This window comes from Xenopus tropicalis, chromosome 3 (genome assembly GCF_000004195.4).
Source record: "Xenopus tropicalis strain Nigerian chromosome 3, UCB_Xtro_10.0, whole genome shotgun sequence".
Taxonomy (NCBI): Eukaryota; Metazoa; Chordata; class Amphibia; order Anura; family Pipidae; genus Xenopus; species Xenopus tropicalis.
The window spans coordinates 59,400,481-59,421,954 of NC_030679.2; the positions used below are offsets into that span (position 1 = coordinate 59,400,481).

A 21,474-nucleotide genomic window follows, 5' to 3' on the forward strand; every position below is an offset into this window, starting at 1 on the left:
CCCAGAAGGAGCCAGTAGCGATATGTGAGCGCTTGTTGCAGAAGACTTGAGTGTGATCTCACTGGGTACAAGCGGCTGCTATAGGCTCCCAGGCAGATGCCCCCATTGGTGGGAAAAGAAGCGACAGTGACATCCCTTTATCTCCAGGGGGTGGGCATGGGGAGGAACTCAGCATTGGAGCATCCTGATTTCTACACTGAGCTGGAAGTGATCTAAAAGTAGCTCGAAAGAGCCGACTTTGTTCTTCAACATGAGCTAAGTGCCCGCAGGCTGCCCATTGTCCCTCAGCCTGATGAGTCGGTGCCACCCAGTGTGAAGTCTCTGTGCAGATGCCACCCAGCCACACGCCATGGCAAAGATCCGAGTGGCTTACGAGTACTCAGAAGCCGAAGACAAAAGCATCCGCTTGGGATTATTTCTCATCATCTCCGGTGTGATCTCTCTCTTTATCCTGGGCTTCTGCTGGCTGCACCCGGCTCTGCTGGAGATGCAGGGCAAAACCGCCAACTGCACGGTGCTGTCTGTGCAGCAGATCGGGGAGACGTTTGAGTGCACCTTCAGCTGCGGGAGTGAGTGTAAGGGCACCTCTCTGTACCCCTGCCTGCAGATCTATGTCAATAACTCCGAGTCCAATTCGCGGGCTCTGCTTCACCAAGACGAGCGGCAGCTCATCAGCAATCCCAAGGTAAGGGCTCCGGCAGGTACCCAATCCCAAGGTAAGGGCTCCGGCAGGTACCCAATCCCAAGGTAAGGGCTCCGGGCAGGTACCCAACCCCAAGGTAAGGGCTCCGGGCAGGTACCCAATCCCAAGGTAAGGGCTCCGGCAGGTACCCAATCCCAAGGTAAGGGCTCCGGGCAGGTACCCAATCCCAAGGTAAGGGCTCCGGGCAGGTACCCAATCCCAAGGTAAGGGCTCCGGGCAGGTACCCAACCCCAAGGTAAGGGCTCCGGGCAGGTACCCAACCCCAAGGTAAGGGCTCCGGGCAGGTACCCAATCCCAAGGTAAGGGCTCCGGGCCGGGACCGATAGGGAACAGCTCAGCTCCCCAGCGGCAAGGGGCTGGCTTCTAGTTAGTAACCAGGGAAGGTTTCCTTAGTAACGCTGGCAACTTGAGATCTTTGGAGACTTTCAGGCGGGACATATATAGGCCGGTACTATAGTTTATTGCTGCAGTGTTCCCCCCAGTGTCGTACCATTTATGTTTATAGATTTCTACTGAGCCCTGGGGGATTGGTAAGGAAGATACGTGTAGCATTGCAGTGCACTTTCTCTGTGTTCCCACTGAGTAACTTGTGTGCCCCTGAGAGACACAGTCCAGGTGTTGTGTAGTTCAGACTTATGAATGTCCAGGTTTGAGTTGTAGTTAAGGCATATCACTATCCAGCGTTGAGTTGTAGCTCAGACTTATGACTCCAGCTGTTTCATTTCAGACTGTTTCATGTCCAGCTGTTGAGCTGTAGTTGGGATAAGTGGGACAGCAGGTCAGACTTGTTTGAAAGCTCACACATCATTTACTGATATAGGAAACACCGCATTACACAGGGAAAAGCATTCCTGGAATGCCTAGTTCCACATTTAGAATGCCCTCATTCCCAGTAGGATGCCCAGGAATTGTTCTATTTTATCATATTTGTAGGAGCTTCATGATATTCTGAGCATCACATCTTGTAATGTCAATAGAAAGGCTTTCTCTAGCACAGGGATCTCCCACTGTCCTCCAATGAAAGCAGACTGGGCAATCCAACCCCAGACCCTTTAAAAAAAAGGATTGTTCACATTTGTTCTTCCCAGTGCTATTGATCTTTCAGCATCCACTGAAAGGGAAAGACTAATAGAAAACATGGAGATAACAGCCACTGGAGGGCAGAAATTTGAATTCTGTTGTTACTTTGCCTTCGGTTTCTACAGCTCAGTTCCACACACAACCTCATATATAGAGGTCTCTTACAGAGGTACAGTAAAGTTGTAACTAGAGGGGGTAGAAGGGGACAGCTAGATTAAAGCTGGAATGCTTATTATAAAGGAGTAGGTAAGAGAAAGCCCTGCTTTAGGTGAATAAGAATATTTACACAATATGGTAGCAGTGAGAGCAGTAATGTGGTGCCATTTGTGACAGACCCCAAAGGGATGTACCACAACAAAAGGGCTACTTGGAATTTCTCGTACAAACTGTCACCAGTAATCCACTAAAAGAGATATGACTTGTTCATGTTATTCTCCCAGTCAGTTGTCATAAAAGAGTTAATGCAATTTTTATCATTATGAGATCAGCTCTGTTGCCTAGGGGATGAGATTTGCTAGTATCTAAGGGCGACTTTTTAAAGTGAAACTGCATCTCACTGCCACAGAATACTTATCTACTGCATTTTCACAACCTCATAGGTAACAGTCATTGCAGCTCATTTCCCTACATATCTTATATCATTAGGTGCTGTAAAGACTAAATTACTGTAGGTATAATGTGCAGATATCCCTTCTAACTGTACCAAACAATTCTGTATTGGGGATAGGAATACTATTGGCAAAGAGACCAAACTAATTAGTTTTTCCAAAGTGCAAAAATACCATGCTCCACAAATCCTTAATTACAAGAGCATTATAGTAAAGATTGCCAGAATAAATATGTGGTAAGTGAAGTTCACTGACACCCAAATTCATTTGCTTTCTAATTAAAGTGAAGAGAGCATAGCACACAATCAGCACCGCAGGCCCAGGCATGTATTGAATAAATATATAGTTTATTCAGAACATGCACAATATAAACCTATATAATTGTAAGTTGAGTTTTTTTCTATTCTTCCAGCTTCTTTTTTTTGTTCTTTGAAATTAGTTTCTTATTCAGTCAGTTGAATAATTTACTGATATTTCAAAAGCATAAATGAACTTGATTTCCCCATATAGAAGTATAACAGGGATGCCCTGCATAGTATGCACTTACTTCCAGCCTGTTCAAGCGACTCATATTTTAAGGCATTAGGTTACGGATTTAAAAGTATATATGTGGGGGCATGCCCTTCATAACACACATCTCAGTTCTACCTACCCGTAATGGTTCCTGGCATGAAATGTGGCACCAAAGTGCACATTATAACAATTCTGCCAGTTGATTGAATAAGAAACCAAAGCCTAAACAAAAATTGAACATGCAGTTTTGTCGGACCTCTGATGTTAAAATTCACTCATTCTTTATTTCCTATGTGCTGTATCATGTATAACAGGGCTGACACAAATCTGGGGCCAGTCTGCAGTTTATTGCTCTCAGATTCACTGGTCAAGCCAGTAGGGCACAAGGGAACAACCATGTGTGTATATGGACATTTCTACAAATTGTGAGTGACAGGAGGCTATTCTTGCTGACATTAGTGACATTATCAGTATGGCAGCCAATTAGAAAGAGAAGGTTCAGAGCATGTTCTGGAACCAGTGTCTATCTTGATCAGAATGTCAGCAGTATTACAGCAAGTCACTTGTAACAATTCAGGGTCTCTCACTGAATGGTTTTCCTTTTGATTATGATATATGCTTAATGTTTCAGGATCAGTTTTAGGTATGACAACTATCCTGGCTCTCAAACCTTAAGCTTTAGGGCCTCCTGACCAGAAAACTTCCTAGGTACTCATTCATTCATAGCATACTATCAGAAAATTCCCATGGCTGAACATAAATATTCAACATTCACAAAAAATGCAAGCGTTAAATTTTGTGTGAAATTTAAGTTTAATGCTCTACTAAGTGATTTTTCTGCTTTACAATATCTTGTCACTTCACTTATCTGCTTCTCTTCCTCCTATTGTTACTGTGCCTCCCTTCAGTTCCCTTGTATTTTATAAGACATCTGTCTGTTACTCATATTCTCTCCCAGCGTTGCTCTCACTTTCTCATATCTTTCACTTCCCTCAGTGTCATCTATTTGTGCTGCTTTCGCCTCTGTTTTCTGCTTCTTGCCATCTGGGTATTAATTACCTCTTTCCTTTCTTACAAGTGTCCTTCTATCACATTTATCCCTATGCTACTTACAATACATATTTTCCCGGGCAATTAGAATGCTCCCTAAATTCATCAGAATCAAATTTTTTTTGAGAGGGGGGGCGATGCAAAAAGTTTTACAAGAGTAGTTTTGCATAACTGATAAATAGTGCAGATGTTATATGTGTCTACCAACAAACTGCAACTTTGTTCCCAGTCAGTATTGTGCATAGCGGAACAATAGTGTACAGTTTTTTTAGGCCAGTATCTTCTGCATAGTGGAAAAGAAGGCATTCTTCTTAAAACCTCTTTACAGCTCTCTAGCTATTCCGATATAAGGACTGATAACCTTTATAACCCCATGTCATGCCGGCACAGTATTTCTCTGGCATGTCCAGAGTTAAACCTGGCAACATTTGGCTTTGTGTTCAGAGGAGACCCTTAATTAATTAAATATGCAACAAGGGACTGTGGAAAGGTGACAAATTTATCTGGGTTAGCAGACAATTCAGAGCCAGCCAGTTGGGCGGGAAAGTTGGTGCAATTGGTTTCTTTGATCTGTTGATCAAAGAAAGGGAATTGTGGACCTAAGAACTGCAGGGGGTGCAGCTATGAGAAAATATGGATTATAAAAATGGATCCATATCTCCTTTGCTTTAGGGTTCACATCCTCATAAATCACATATGGGTTATGAGGAGGTCACATGCTTCCTAATGATACCAAACAAGGACAGCCTATACCCACCAATTTGGAGGGATAGTTTCTGGGGGACAGGAACATGAGACCCCCTTCATGTTTGGTATCATTCTGATCACCCACATATGGGCTAAAGCAAGCCCATATTTTCATAATAATATTGGATACTGGCAAGTGCCAATATTATATGACAGAAACTGGCCTGAGAATTGCAGCCCTCTACAGGGGGTCCCAAGGGACAAGTTCCTGGACACTCCCCCTCATGCATACAGTAATGAGGAAGGGTCCCAGCAGGGGATAAAAGGGCAAAAGACCCAGTTACTGACAGCTCATACCTAAGGTCCCAATTCTCTAGGGGGTGTGTGCTCAGGTGAATGATGTGCGTGCGTATATGCGTACCCTAAAATAGGAATTTTACTGACGAAAAGGAAGGAAAAGGATTTTATAACATGTTGTATATTATTTGTTTTGTCCAATTCAACCTAGCAACAAGGCATTTGTTTGAAAGAGATACAAGAATACAAATAAAGGAGAGATTGAATAGTAATAAATAATAATAATAAGTAATAATAATAATAATAATAATAAGTAATAAAAAGTAACAATAACAATAAAATTGTAGCCTAAAGCAATAGTTTTTTGGCTGCTGGGGTCAGTGACCCTATTTGAAAGCTGAAAGGAGTCAGAAAGGCAAATAATTCAAAAACAATAAAAAATGAAGACCAACTCCCCAGCCCTTTTTCAATATATCCCTGCCCCTCGCCATCGCCCCATCTGCGATACCCTAGCTTGTATTTTTTTCTAAGAAAGGTGGCAACCCTAATAGTACTGCGCTGTGGAATATGTTGGGGCTTTATAAACATGTTATAATAATAATAGGTTCCTGAAATACTACCTGAAATAAAATGTGTCATTTAGCACGTTTATAAACCTACTAGTTTTTTCTGACTTGGCTACCCCATTACACCAGTCAGTGTTTGGATAATTGAAGTCATCTATAATATACTGTTATTCCTCTTACTCCTGGGTGGTTTGTAACATACACCAGTGATCATTTTTTTGTTGTGTAAACTTAATTTCAGCTGAAATCTTCACCCAAAGGGCTTCCACCAACCACACCCCATGTGCTATATCTGGTAATTTCTTTAGTGTATGACTTCAATTCTGGCTTTACATAAAGACATCCACTTCCCTTTGAACTCTATTAATAATCTGCTTTCTGGTCAAATATGACCAAGCTTAGAGCAAAAGACAAATTACCATTCCAGCACCATGGACAGTTCAGCTCTCATCATGGCGCTGCACAATAATGGGTCTGATACACAAAAGCAGCGATAGGATGCCAGAAAGTTTATGTATGGGGTTATTTCTGTCCTACTCATACTTACACAACACCATTCAGAGTAATAGGAAGTGAGTGATATGCAGTGTGCTGTATTGAATGATGCTGTGATATTTCAGGTAGCCAGTATAACTGGAAGCTATACTGAGTGGGTGAATGATTAAGATGCTGTTTGTAACAATGTTGTGCCATTCTGGATACTTAAAAGAGATCAGCTTTCTATACCAAATGTAAATGCTTATATAATTACATCTCCAGCATACATGGGGACGTTTCACTGGGTGGAAATTTTTTTTTAAATCATACATACCTGTGCATGAATTAACATACATACTGATACATATATATTAAAGGCCAAGCATATAAATCACTAGCATTTTTTGCAAAGTAGAATTTAATAGTCCTATTGTCTTATATGGGACTATGCAGTTCTCTGGTTGTCATGTAGAAGGAGCTCAGCTATTCCCAAAGTTGTTATCATTGTTATTAAATGCAATCAAGTTGATTTTGATTCCTGGCAACCACAATCAGGTTGTTTGTGTAGAATGCTCTGGTTTGTTTTTACGCCTTCAGGCTGATTAATGGCATATTTATAAATGTAGTGACTGAGTACATCCACCTTGTTGCTGGTCTTCCTCTTTTTCGCTTTTACTCTTCTGTAATGTACTTCTATATGGTTCCAATCTTGCTCTCAAATTGCAGACGTAATTCTGTTGGTGGTGCTTTAGTTGAGGCTTATTGATAATATTAACGCAAAAGCCTCACAAAGTGGAAAATATTTTTCTAATGTAGATATGCTAATATTGGGTGTTTCTGGCTCTTCGGGCAGCACATGCTTATTTCCTATATCGGTTCTCCGTGAACAGAGATGAGCAAATCAGTTTAAATAAGAGTAAAAAATATGTGTGCACTTTTGCTTGGGAACTTGGGCAAGTAACTTAATTCCATGTCCCTCACTTATTAGCTAGATACATGTACCTGGAAATTGTTGCTACATGCTGGAGTTGGGACATGTAAAAGTACGGTTACCACCTCTTTATGGCTAAAAATCTGGTTAGGGGATGTTAGGGGCAGGTTGAGTGACATTTGGGAGATGATGGAGTTTGGTGGGCGAGCTTGTGATGTCAGGGGGCAGCTATGACACAGCAGCCAGTAATTGGCTAGTCATTCAGTGCAGTGTTCTGTTGAGGTTTCAGAATGCTCAGTTCAAAACTTAGCAGATGGCAACACCATGTAAAAGCAATTTTTCTAGTTTCCTAACAGTTTTTGAATTTACATTTTATGCCAAAACTGTGCTTTCTATGGATGAATTACTGAACAGTTTGCAAGTAATTAATTATAAACTGTATTAACAAAGATAGAATGTTACTTTATTCCCTCAATTAATTTTATTGCTGACTATAATTTCAAAGCTATCAATTAAATATTCAGTTATAAGAAGAATGACTATGGCAAAGGATAAATTGTTGAAATAATATGTACATTTGCATACAAATCAACCTTTCTTTTTCATTAACCATGCAGTTTTGTCAGTTTTATGCAAAGAAAACTTAGCACTCCAAATTCTGATTAAAGTTAGAGGAATAGAAGGGCTTTTTCAGGAGAAAAGGCATAAGGACAAACATCTTTGTACTTCCGACCCTGCAGTTCTGTAATATACAGAACATATACACAGAGCTGTCTCTTTGAACTCAGAACTTTGCATTGTAAAGAGTGAAATGTACTTTCTGTGAGTACACAAAGGCAATGTACCCTGGCAGGGAAAGTAGTTTAGTAGTTTAAGCTTACTGTTTTATCTCAGATTGCCTCCCCAGAGTAAAGGTGGCCATAGATGGGCAGATTTCAGTGCTGATTTGGGTCCTTTAGGCCGATTTGGCAGCTGATCTGCCCCTGTATGGGGATCCCTGACTGGCCTACTGATCGATATCTAGCCAAAAATCATCCAGGTGCTGTCTATATAGGTTTCATTTTACCGACGGATCGGTGACCGCATTGGCTTATTGATGTGGTTATTTGTCCGACAGCTCCTGTGCTATTATTGTAATTCGATCGAGTATGGCCAGCTTAATGGAGAGTAAAACAGATTTGCATTTGAGAGTAAAACAAAATCTGCACATTTACATAGGTAGTTTTACCTACATTATATTCCCTATTATTTGATACAACCTGTGGCCAAAGTGCTGCTCTCACTCCAACTCTGTAATGAAACTACTATCGCACCCCCAGTGATTGTATTTTCTTACCTGATACCCTGGACTGGAGCTACTGTTAGGAGAAAATTGCACCAGCCCAGGGTACATGCGGGTGAGTGATCCCCTTCCGTCTTCTTTCTTCTCGCTGGCTGCACATTAGCAGTAGTGTGAGAAGCTGCACTTTAACAAAAAAGACAGCCCTGGGATCACAGCGAAAGGAGAAGAATGGTAGAGAATGCCTCGCCTGCATGTACCACGGGCTGGTGAGATTTTCTGCTCAGCACCAGCCTGGGGTATCAGGTAAGTGATCTTAATCACCTTTGTTTTAATCCACCTTTCCTTCTCTTTTAAAGGAAAACTCTACCCCCAAACAATGTAGCGCATATGTAAAACCCTGCTTCATCTAAATAAACCATTTTCATAAAAATATACTTTTTCAGTAGTATGTGCTATTGGTTAATTCTTAATAGAAAATTGCCATTTTAAGAATTAAGGGCCGCCTCCTGGGATTATAGGATTCACATTGCACACAAACAATGCTAGGCCCCATCAGCCAATTAATGGACAGAGTTCTGCCTTTTGCTCCCACACTACTTCCTGTTACAGTCAGAGCTGCATTATTTCTGGTCATGTGATCTCTGAGGGAGCACACAGCCCATCACTAAATGGTGGATCAAGGGAAAGGATGTGAAAGGGCAATATTTATTGATATATATATATTCTAGTTTGGCGAGATTCTTTGATAAGTCACTTAACATAATATAAACTATCTGTGTTTATGTATTCATTCTGGGGGTATAGTTTTCCTTTAAAAGCACAAATATTATTGGTTGCATTGTGTTACTGCCTTTAATTATATGGAGGAATTCATGCCTAAGCTTTCAAGTACCATATGATATTGTTTTTTTAAACATAAATAGCTGCCTCTCATTAAACTATTTTTGTCCCTAAGTAGGCCATACGGGCTTCCAGATTCTATGGGATCACACAAAGCCTGGGAACCTTGCTCATCTCATTGAGCTGCCCCCCAGCATCTACATTAGCAAAAACATATCTATGACAATGCCTGGTTTTGTTTTGGGAAGTACACAGTATCCTCCAGCGGAGAACACAATCCAGGAGTGGTAGTGACTAAACTGAGTACTAAGATGCGTCACTCCTAGAATGTATTTCCTGTGGGGCCTCTAGAGGATATTGTATTTTCTGCTGGATTCCTTAAATGGAATAGGCATTATTTTAGCATAAATTAATAAGCATTGGGAGCTGTGACCTTTTACTTTTTTAAAACATACATATTTCTTTTGAAATGAATTTGACAGGAGTTTCTAATTAGAAGTGATGTGTTTTTGATCAAATGTGAATCATCTAGAAGAGAGTTGCTGCAGTGTATATGAGGTGGCTAAAGTGAGCTTACAGCGGACAGTTGGTCTGTCTCTCCTCTCCCCTGTGATTATCACACAAGGAACAGAGCACCTTCTGCTATTCCCTGTCTATGGGAAAACTCTTGCTTTAAAATTATAGTAATCTCTTCTTTCATGAACTTTTCTTTTGTGCCTAGTGGAAATATTGTATTATGTATGTATGTATGTATGTATGTATAACTTTATTTATAAGCGCCACAAGGGTACGCAGCGCTGAACAGTCTTACAATATACACAATTACACACAGGGAGGACAAGTGATATAATAAATAAATACAATAAATATATATATATATAAGTGCCATGTGGTATAAGACACAGTAGGAAGGAGGTCCCTGCCCCATAGAGCTTACAATCTGAGTGGTTGGGTAACATACAGGCACAAACTGGAAGGTAAGAGTGCCTCAGGTATGGGCATTTGCCCTTAAGCGCAGGACTGGGCAAAATAATGTCTTAGTGCTCCAGAAGGTAACAGCTGAGTTTTTTCTTAAAGAGAGTGGGTAAGTTTTCCCTACGGAGGGATTCAGGGATAGAGTTCCAGAGGTAAGGAGCAGCGAGATAGAAAGGTTTAAGACGAGAGAGCGCAGTGGGTGTGGATGGTGTAAAGAGACGGAGGCTCTGAGAGGAGCGGAGGAGACGACCAGGAACATGTAGGGAGACCAGTGAAGAAATGTAGTTAGGAGCAGAGGAGTGAAGGGCTTTGAATGTCAGCAGAAGGATTTTGTAAGCTATCCTTTGCTTGACAGGCAGCCATGCTAGTGAGCTTAATTGAGGCTGAACAGGATCCCTCTTAGGAGACAGCAGGAGGGTCCTGGCAGCAGAGTTTAAGATTGATTGCAGGGGAGAGAGGTGCGAGTCTGGGAGGCCGGTTAGTAGGAGATTGCAGTAATCTAAGCGGGAAAGGATAAGGGCATAGATTAGTGTTTTAGCTGTTGCTTGTGAAAGAAAGGGGCGTATCTTGGCAATATTGCGGAGGAAAAAGCGGCAGGTTTTGGCAGTGTTATTAATATGGTTAGAGAAGAAGAGTGACTGGTCAAAGATAACCCCAAGGCAGCGTGCAGAATTTACAGGGTTGATGGTCATGCCATCAATAGTAATGGTGAAAGAAGGAGGAGGGCCAGGTTTGGGCGGGAAGACCATGAGCTCTGTTTTAGCTAGGTTAAGTTTGAGCTGGCGTCGGTTCATCCAGGAGGAGATAGCCAGGAGGCAGTTACCAATCTGGGTTTGAACATCAGCGGTTAGTGCAGGGGTGTCTAAATATATCTGGATGTCATCTGCATTTAATTGATATTTAAGACCAAAAGAAGAAATAAGGTCTCCTAGAGAGAGAGTATACAGGGAGAACAGCAAAGGACCAAGCACAGAGCCCTGAGGCACCCCCACACTAAGCGGAACCGGGGTAGAGGATTTGTTAGTAAGAGCGACAGAGAAGGAGCGGTTAGAGAGATAGGAAGAGAACCAGGATGCTGCCTGATCCCAGATCCCCAGAGAATAGAGAATTTGCATAAGGATAGAATGGTCGACAGTATCAAAAGCAGAAGAGTATCAAAAGCAGAGGATATTTTAGATATTTTATGATACAGAATGTGCCTTTTGTTCATATTTCTTTTGATCTATAGAGGTACCATGAATAAGTGTGCATACAAGGCACAGGCTCGGAAGGGCTTTTATAGTCCAGAGGTATTGTGTTGGTGATATATGGAAAATATGATCCAGTTTCTTTCTCATTATTCAGTACATCTAAAGGACACACTCATTTGCATTGGTCAGTGGAGATTATAACTCTTTTTGACTTTGCCTATAGTAATATGTGCGATAATTTCAGTGTTAGGTGCCAACGTTTCGATATTTTGATGCCTTTATATAAGTGCCTAATATATAACACACACGAGCCAAGAGTCTTGTAAATGATATCCTTACAAATGGTGCATAGTGATGCTGTCAGTTATAATAGGTGCTTAGTGAGTCATATGACTCACTAAAATGTGTCTATTATAATGTACCCCTTATGAAAAAATATAAGAATATTATGTCACCTCAGAGTTCCATGACCTGTATAAAAGCATTTGGCCTAGTGCCTTTGTATGGGGGTACACTTTTCACTATATGTCTCCTTTGCACATTTTGCACATTTGCTTATATTTTGAACTGCTTTGCAACATTTGATCCATTTTTTTGGGGATAGTTAGTAGGTAAAATAATTTCACAGAAAATGTAAACAGTACAAAATAGTGTTGTGAGCTATAATACATTTTGTACTACTGAGATTAAACACAGATCGGGGTCCATTTACCAATGTATGTGTTAACCAGTGTATGTGTTAACACTAATCTTTTACACAACAGCATACCTCCCAACATTTGAAAAATGCAAAGTGGGACAAAAGAAAATGCTGTGCATAGTCCCGCGGAAATTGACCATGCCCATTTTTTTGACCACACCCCTAAATACCACTCCCATTTTACACAATTTGGCAGGTTTCGTAAAGTTTAAACACATTTCTGGGGATTTTGGGGGTCTTGTTTTATGTATTATTACAGTTTTGCTAATGCTGGTGAAATTGCCCATTAAGCTGCAAGAGACCGGTTTATCTTATTAGTTACTATTGTATCTAAGTGCAGGTGTTGAGTATTCTAGGCTCTCTGCCAAAAGCCTATTTTTCTAATTAGGTTTGAGAAACTTTGTTTTGTTTTTCCTTTGGTATTATTGATATATGTTCCCCTGACTGGTCCTACCCACTGGGGTGTTATTTTGATCTTAGGTCTGATTAATATGAAAACATTTTGTTTAGAAGCAAGGACCCCTTTCTTGCTTTTTGTGTAGTGCAAAAGCACCAATAATGCAGCTTCTGGCAATGCACCACTTAGATTAAGTGTAAAATAATAGTAAACCTTGGCAAAATTCCTTTGTATTCACACATATAGTCATTATACTAGAGATAGTAACAGTGTTACTGAAGAGACAGTAATAAAGGCACACTTTGCTTTCTTCATATAGAGGAGAAATATCCTCTAATATTATTCATCAGGAGGTGCAGAAAAGGCCATATATAGTCATCTAGCCTTAGTAAAAGATATTATTATCTAATATAATACACAAGTTACTATTTTGAAAACCAGGAAAATATATAGAGGTAAACTCTCCTTCCCACACTATGCTTAAGCTGTTGCATGCTGTTGAACCTTAGTAGGAGGGCCCTGTGTTATGCCTTTGTTAGGGGCCCCACCTTCCTGCTTGTGCTGTGGTCTTGTATCCTTCCAGCCTGCTCTCTCCCCTGTATACTTGCTTTTCCTCCATATCCTCAATCCCTCTCCTCCCTCTCTTACTCTTGCTGCTGTCACAAACATATTGATTTTTGAAAAAATTTACTTCTGTGGGAAAGGATTGTCACTAGGCTTTCCGCACCAGATTAAATTGGCATACTATCTGTTAAATCAGTCTGAAAAACAAAATACCTGCGCAGCAGATATGTCGGTGTAGATTGTCCCAACTCTTTGTGGTTTATAAGAATTCAGTACTAGGTTGTGATTAATATGATTTCTTTAAAGGAAGGGAAACTTGATGTACCTATTGTAGCGCATAGAACTAATTAAATGTTTTCTGAAATCCATCTCAACAGTGTTCCTATATTCCGCCCTGCGAAAGAGAAAACCAGAAGAACTCTGAAAACGTTCTCAGCTGGCAAGAATACTGGAATAACGAAATTGGATTTCAAACCTTTACTTGCTATTTTAATAAGCACAGAAGGTAAAAGAAACATTTTATACCTACAATGGCAGTGGGAAGTTGACAATGGAAAGTTGTCTGAAAAATTTAGTATGAACAGATTTCCAGTTGGTATTACATATATTTAAAGGGTAAGGAAAGTCACAATTGTCTGTGGGTGCAAAAAGTTAGGTGCCCCCCAACGATTGTAATCTCTTGCCTGATCCCCTGGCCAGTGCTCCTGGTAGCAGAAAACTGTGCTAACCAGGGGTTTTAATAGCAACCACCTTCTTCTTTCGTCAACATCCCAGAGTAGACATATGCGCAGTAGAGTGAAAGGGCAGGGTTTTAAAGTTCTGCTTGTCACTGCACCTGAACCCCAGGCAGTGTTCTGCAACATTGTCCCGGGGTATCAGGTAAGTGAATATAGTCACTTAATTTTTGCACCCTCAGTGATTAATAAGAAAGGATTATTCTTATTTTCAAATGGGGCAGTTTTGATTCTTTCCCTGATAATCTTAAAGGAACAGTTCAGTTAAAAAAAAATATTTGAATGTAAAATTGCTCAGTGTTCCTCTGAAAACAAAGTTTTTAAATTTACTTTGTTGAAAACTTCTTTTTCTTAGTAGCAGTTTTACACTGCTAATTTCATGATTTTGAACAACAGGGCTTTCGCTGCTCTTCTGGCCCCCTGGCCACCACAGTTTAACTTGTATATTTATCATGCTGTGTAAAAAGTGGAGTAAAACATCATCGGTGATGTTGCTCAAAGCAGCCAATCAGATGCTTTGCTTTCATTTTCTAACTGTTGAAATCTAATTGCTGATTGGTTGCCCTGGGCAACATCACTGGTAATGCTTCACTCCACTTTTTACACAGCATGATAAATATACCCCTTAGTGTATGTTTGGACACTTCTCTACACAGTTCTCTTGCTCCTTACCAGCTGGTGTAATATTAAATGTAGCAGTTGACCCTTTGTGAGAGTGCTGCATAGAAAAGCTATGCTCCCACATTCAATATAATACCTAAAAAATATGGTGCTTTTTCTCTTTAAGAAATGCCGCATAGGTCATTTGCCAGCATTCTGTATTTGATGTAATATGCTAGAAAGGTCAGTGGTTTTAAAATAACAGCAACACATCACTGAATCAATACAAAGTAAAATTCTAACACCTCAGAAGAAATGAAAATGTATTGTTATTTAAAAAAATGTGGAAACATATGATTGCCTGCAGGATCTCAGTCTCGAAGTGTGGCTGGAGAGGAGATATATTAACTTTATTACCGCAGCAAAGTAGATCTGCCATTTCAGTATTTTATTTGGGATTTATTCAGTATTCACAAAACACTGAGGAGCATGAAAATAGAACTCCTGTGAATGTGCTGGGTTTTATGTACTGGTTGTTGTTGAGTTGCACTTACAAAACCTTTAGATATAGGCCTTTGACGCAGTCAATGATTGGCAATGATTTCACCCAGTCAATGATTGGCCAACTGTAGGACCATTGTGACCATATGTGTTAGTGAGGGCTTTAGGCAGCTAGATGAATGGCAAAATTACCTGAGGGGCTGGCAAATGCCTGACTGCTTTTAGTGATATGAGATAATCATTGGCTAAACTGTTATACTAACAGAGAATGACAAAAATGGCCAAGGGGTCCCAACTGCTGACGTATAGCACTTGGCTACAAATGTCATTATATACTGTTCTAACTGTTACACGTAACCTAAAATCTGAGAGAAAGTCTAAGGAGGTGATATATCAACATCCCAATTCATTTTTTTTTTTCGCTATTCGTTTTTTTTGCGCAAAAACTTGCAATTTGAATTATGATTTGAAGTCAAATGTTAGATATTTACTAAGTGCAAAAAAAAATTTTTTTTCATCATTGATAATGTAGAAACAAGACACAAATCATCTGGGCTTATATATAGTAATATATTATATAATAATAATATCCAGGGTTGCATACATCTCTTGATATAGATCATCTATAATCAAAATAGCACTTCTTGTAAATCTGGGGGATATTATAAGAGTAAGTGGCAGAATTAGTGGACCCTACAGCAAAATTATTTTAGGGACCCCTGAACATGGGTTATTACATTTTTTGTTACATACAGTATATTTTGGATCTGCTTATTATCCAATGCCCCATAGGTATGCTATTGGTAAGTTTATATTCTTTTGAACAAGAATAAAAATGAAATTACTTTCTGGTAATCACAAGATCTGTACTGTCTTCTTTACCAACCAAACAATAATTTAGTCATGCTTTATGACAGAAGTTCATATGAATTCCAGATTCACCATCTGGACGAAGCAGCATTCTGTTGTTTAGAACATTAAATTAGGAAGGGGCCTTCAGGATTAGGAGAGATAAGTGAGTGGGAAAATGCAAACTAGATTCCTGTTAAATTATATTATATATGAAATCAAGAAAAAGTTATTTATGGTTGTGGTTTTATGTTAAGGTTACAGACAAACTGATTTTTGCATCAGGTGGGGCCAGTTATCTTTTGTGGATAAAACTGCACAAGATGAGATTGTGGTTTCATTTATAGAAATGTAAAATTTCCAAAAGACTGAAGCTTTATTTTAAATGTATTAACTTCTGTCACGTTACACATATTTGTATTGTTACTAGAAGCTCTTTCACATAAAGTAACCGCCACTTTAAATACCAAGACCAAGACCCTGGGTCATGCACATAATATAGAATTACTATGCAGTGCATGTGAATAAATAAAATTTGTGAACGTGCTTTGTACTCCCTAAGAAGGAGCACTCCCAAACACTCAGCCCACCAAAGCCTTCCCCTTAGTAAGCAGTGACCAATCGCAACCAGGTTGCCATGGTGATTTGTAAATCAAGCTGTAAGATATACACACCGATTGGCATGGGCTTATTACTGTGTTCTCCTCTGAGCCTATTTTACTTCTGCTCCTGCCTACAGAGCTGTAAGGAAGATCATCATCTAATGTCCACAAGTGTAATGAAATTTACATCAGATGTTGGTAACAACCCAAGTAATCCACACATACAAAGAAATCAAAACAATTAAGTTTATATATTAAGCTATGTGTAGTAAAGTGGAATGACACAGGATAAAAGTATTGAACATGCTTACTGAAATGTATTTAATACTTAGTATTTACTACTTACCTTTGTTGGTAATTTATCATTCCTTGAATTATATCATATATATATAATTATATATATAATTATATGATAATTAACACTTATTCCCTATCCCTGGCCAAATCCATATATGCAGAGTTATATCATTTACTACGTTACATCAATAGTACCACATTACATGTACGTATTTGTTTGTAGATAGCAGGCTTAACAGCTGGAGCCTAAGCGTCCCCTTGGTTACGCGCCCCCATTTGGCGAGCGGCCTTTTTTGTATTGTGCCTGCCGCGCGCCGTACCTGTTGCCATGACTACGCGCCTCTTCTTCCAGCGAGACTTTCACACATCCGGTTTCAGGTTCGACGCGTCTCCATGGCGACGTGTGTTTCCTGGCGAGCGGCCGCCCGTACTCTGTGCGTGCCGGCTCCACACCGGTGTTTTTGGTTTCAGGTTTAGTTAATTTCTCTATATATACGGTTTCTAGGGCCTATGTTGGTATACTCCATTTTTGCTCCTGAGGAAGCGTGCAGAGAGCACGCGAAACGCGTTGGGATACCACTGACTCCTCTACTGTTCTGTGTTTTTATACCTACTACTACATTGTAAGTAGCCTGTATTGCGCATGATTTTATTATATTAAACGATTTTACACTATATTTTGCTTCATTTTCTACCCTATATACATTGTGTTACTTGATCCCTCTTCAATCAACGCCCGGTTGGGATGGTTCTACATGCTCCTTTATAAGTTGTTCTGGTGAGCAGATACAGAATCAGTATCATAATATATACAGAGTTGGGGTCACTTTACCTAGCATTGGTGTTTTGACTAAGCACTCACGTTGAATTTTTTGTACCTTTTACCACATTGATTTGCACTATATTTTTATTTTTTTACTTTTATTTTTATTTTTATGCGCTTCCACCAACACCACTGCACATATTCTTTGAGGCTCATCTAAAGGGGAGCTGACATCAGGAGGAAGCAGCATTTCATCCACATTGATTTCCACCACATCGAAGGTTTATACATACGGATCCTTTCATCAAGAAGCGCTGGATTAGGAGTGTTCATTCACTCCATAAATATATAATTATATAGTCTACCAGTACCATGTGCTGAAAAACAGACCCACCTCAACTTCACGGTTGGTATGGTGTTTTTGGGGTGATGTGCAGTGCCATTTCTTCTCCAAACATGTCTCTAATTCAGCAGTGGAGTCTTGCTCGGTGAGCATGCATAGAGGCCATGTAGGTTGAGTGCAACTCTACCTGCTAATTTAAGCAGGCCCGGATTTGTGGCGAGGCCGGGGGGCGCCGAATGGGGGCGGCCTTGGGGCGCCCCAAGTAGAAATCCGGCCCTGAATTTAAGGTCTTTCTGAAGCTCTTCGCTAGTGATCCTTGGCTCTTGGACAACTCTTCTGTTTATTCTTTCTCTGTCAGAAATCATGCGAGGAACACCTGGTTGTGTCTGGTTTACGGCAAAATGTTCTTTCCATCTCCGGATTATGGCCGCAACAGTGCTCACTGGAACATTCAGAAGCTTAGAAATACATCTGTAACCAGTGCCATCTGTATGTTTTGCAACAAAGGTCTTGAGAGAGCTCTTAGCTTTTACCCATCATGAAATGCTTCTTGGTAATGAGAAACCCTTTTATAGGCAATCAATTAGGACTAAACTAGCTGATATTAATATGCACTGATAGGGGGCAGGATTGCTTTCTAAAAACTAACTGATTTCAGCAGTTTCTTGGCTTTCCTTGCCTTTTTGCACCTCCTTTTTACCTTTTCTTCATGTATTTAATACTTATTCCCTGTGTCATTTCTACTTTATTACACAAAACTTAATTTATAGATTTATTTGTTTTGATTTCTTTGTATGTGTGGATTACTTGGGTTGTTACCGACATCTGGAGAAAAACATTGATGTGTTCAATACTTATTTTCCCTGCTGTAGCTTGAAAGCATTAATTGAAACTCTGTTGCTAGAATCTTTCTCATGTGTCATTACCCATGTTTATATCACTGAAATAAAAGAAAAAAAACAGGACAGTCCACTTCATTTGCAATATTTATTTTCCATTTCCCTAAGTAACATTCCAATTTCCTAATCACTCAGCTTTCTGAATAGCATTAATATTTTACAGATGAACATTCCACATAACGAACACCAATTCTCTATCATCTCTAAAATGGTATTTAGTAATTACCCCATAGTAGTTCTGTATGTCTCTCTCCTGTGGATTATCTTCCTTACACCATGATGCTTTATGGCTTCCCATGGTCCTGCTGTTCTACAGCACATGCCAAATGAGGGCATATCATAGGTGCATAACCTGTGCGGTACAAAAAAATGACTTAATATGTCATAGTTTTTTACATTGGGTAGGTCTTTGATATGGTAATACTTAGGGGATGCAAGTCTTAAGAATATAGGTTACTATATAGATTGACTGGACTAAGCACTGTATGTGTGATTTACATAGATGTAAAAGATGCCAGGGCATGTTAATAAATATCTGATTATCAGATTTTTACAGAAACCTTATGTGAAGCCTGTCAGCTATGCCATGTCCAGCTTCCCCTGTGCTTTGAATCTGCTAATAAAGAGACCCCTATAGTGCAATAACAATTTCTTTTTTTACTAAATCTTCTGTGTGTTTGTGCCTGGCCTGCCAAGTTTCCAATTAAACAAGTAAATTACACAGCAAGCCCGAACCAAAAGATGAAGATAGGAAGCCAGTATCTGAATAAACTCAATTTATTGCTGAAAATTAACTGTGACATTTAACAGTACTACTGTAAAATCCCACAGGGGCAATAATTGAGGTTTGGTGAATATATTAACCATTTCATTATCTTTAGACAGCTTTGTAATTTAGCATCACTTTAAAGACATTTTATCTGTGCTATTTGAATAATTATACTTCATTATATTATATTTAGTAATGATTGTACTTTTAGTGCCCATTTATAAAAAAATTGTATTTTTGAGCGCTAAAAGTCACAAAATAAAGTCTCGAATATTTTGAGATTTTACCCGTGTCAAAACGGGTAAAAATCATTCGCTACCTAAAACCTGCCAGGATCATGTAAAAGTCAATGGCAGATGTTCCTTTATTTTTCCTGGAGGATCCTTCTTTTGCTTCAAAACTAATAGAGGTTTCAGATTTTTGATGCTGGTTTTTTGTGTGATAATTCAAAAAAGGTTTTGGTGGGACAATTTTTTTTAAAAAAAACAGGGTTTTGAGACTTTTTTGCAACTTTTTCTCTTACAAACGTTTTCAGGTCAGACTATTAAGTAAAAGTACCCTCTGGTCTTAGGTACATGGGCAAACTTTCCTAATGGTATCCCTGGAACCTGTCAGCAGCTAGCTTTAAAGCGGTAGTTAACCTTTAATTAACCTTTAGTATGAAATAGAGAATAATTGCAATTAGTCTACATATTTTATTTATTGCAGGTTTTGAATGAATTAGCACTATGCAACATGCCAGAATTTTGGCAACTCTCTGTTTGCTAGGGTCCCAAACAACCAGAGAATTACTGAACAGAGAGATAAGTAATAAAAAGTAACAATAAATACAATTGTAGACTCACAGAGCATTTAGGCTGCCAGGTCAGTGCCCCCATTTGAATAAAACATTGTTGCATATTTAATGAAGACTATGAAAAATGAGGACTAGTTAAGAGCTGCTATGATCAGGATATTCTGTAACTTAATTAAAGTCAACTCAAATGTGAACCACCCCTTAAAGGAGAAGGAAAGGTAAAAACTAAGTAAGCTTTATCAGAAAGGTCTATGAAAATACAGCCATAAGCACTCACAGAAAAGCTGCACTGAGTTCTCTATCAAAAGAAACACAGGATTTCTTGCCTCCTTTTTTGGGAGCATATTCTTTGGTATCAGACTTCCTCTCTTCTAGGGCTCCTTCAGGTTTGGGGCTTGACTCTGCTCAGTTCTCCCCTTTCTCACTCACCCCCTTTCCTACCTACACCTAGTTCCAGCCCTGCCAATGGCTCATGAGGTGTTTTGTCAGTGGTTTTGGTATGAAATCTCCCTCTATGTGGGTGAAAAAACTGCCCAAAAAATACCTTTGTATTCAGTGCATAACTGTGTGGAACTGCTCCCTGCTGCATGATTAAGTGATTAAAGTGGCATGCATGCAGAGAGGGATAGAGGCTGAGATTATTGCCTTGCCTCCCTGAAAAACAGGAGATCCCACAAATGTGCAGGGTCAGGCCATCCTTGAGGTCTGCAGTATGGTAGTTGCAGCACAGAGTAGGAGACAGACCACCCTCTCTGTATAATAAGGTAAGCTATCATTACCATTCAGTAAAATTTACTGTCCCTTCATAAATATGCCCTATTTTAAGCAGAAACAACTGGTTCTTCCCAACTTATCCCCAAATTATAATGCTGTCACTGTTTCTTTCAATCATTCTGTCTATTGAATATACACACATAGAACAAGCTTTCACAGTCACAGCTCTCTCTCTGCTAAAATACAAAAGGCTTGACCTTTTCTTGGCTTTTTTGTTTCTTTTCTGTTTTTAAATAGAGCAGCTAGTGCCAGAACAAATAAAAAAATGTAACTTAAATGTTTGACTCATTCATGAACTGGCCAGCTGCTGGGCAGAATTCAGTAGGATCTGAATGTGTTTTTACTCCATTATTATGGAATATTTCTTATGTGGCTACAGCTTGGGAACTCAATTGCAAATGAAGTCTAAAATTGTATGAGGGTTTAAAGTTTAAAGAGCAGTGTAAAGAGTGTAGGCATTGGCATTTTGGTTACTGAATATAAATACTTCTTTATATTAAAATACCAGGGAACTTTCACTTGGGCTTTGATGGTACAGTACTATTTTCTGTTAGCTAAAATGATCAAACAGAATGCCACAGAGATATTTTTCTCTTGCTAAATATGAAAGAATTGCTTCTTTCCTAAATAAATACAACCCATTTCTCTATAATTTTACAGGCTTATTAAGAAACTATATAATAAATG

At 39.4% G+C, this 21,474-nt stretch overlaps 1 protein-coding gene across 1 annotated transcript in view; it reads left to right on the top strand.

Moving 5' to 3' along the window:
* Positions 1–288: 288 nt before the first annotated feature.
* kcnmb4 (potassium channel subfamily M regulatory beta subunit 4) overlaps positions 289–21,474 on the top strand; it is a 32,205-nt gene continuing 11,019 nt past the window's right edge. The window contains 2 exon segments of the mRNA NM_001017211.2: positions 289–685; positions 13,238–13,365. Coding sequence (NP_001017211.1) covers positions 350–685; positions 13,238–13,365 — 464 coding nt within the window. The 5' untranslated portion in view covers positions 289–349.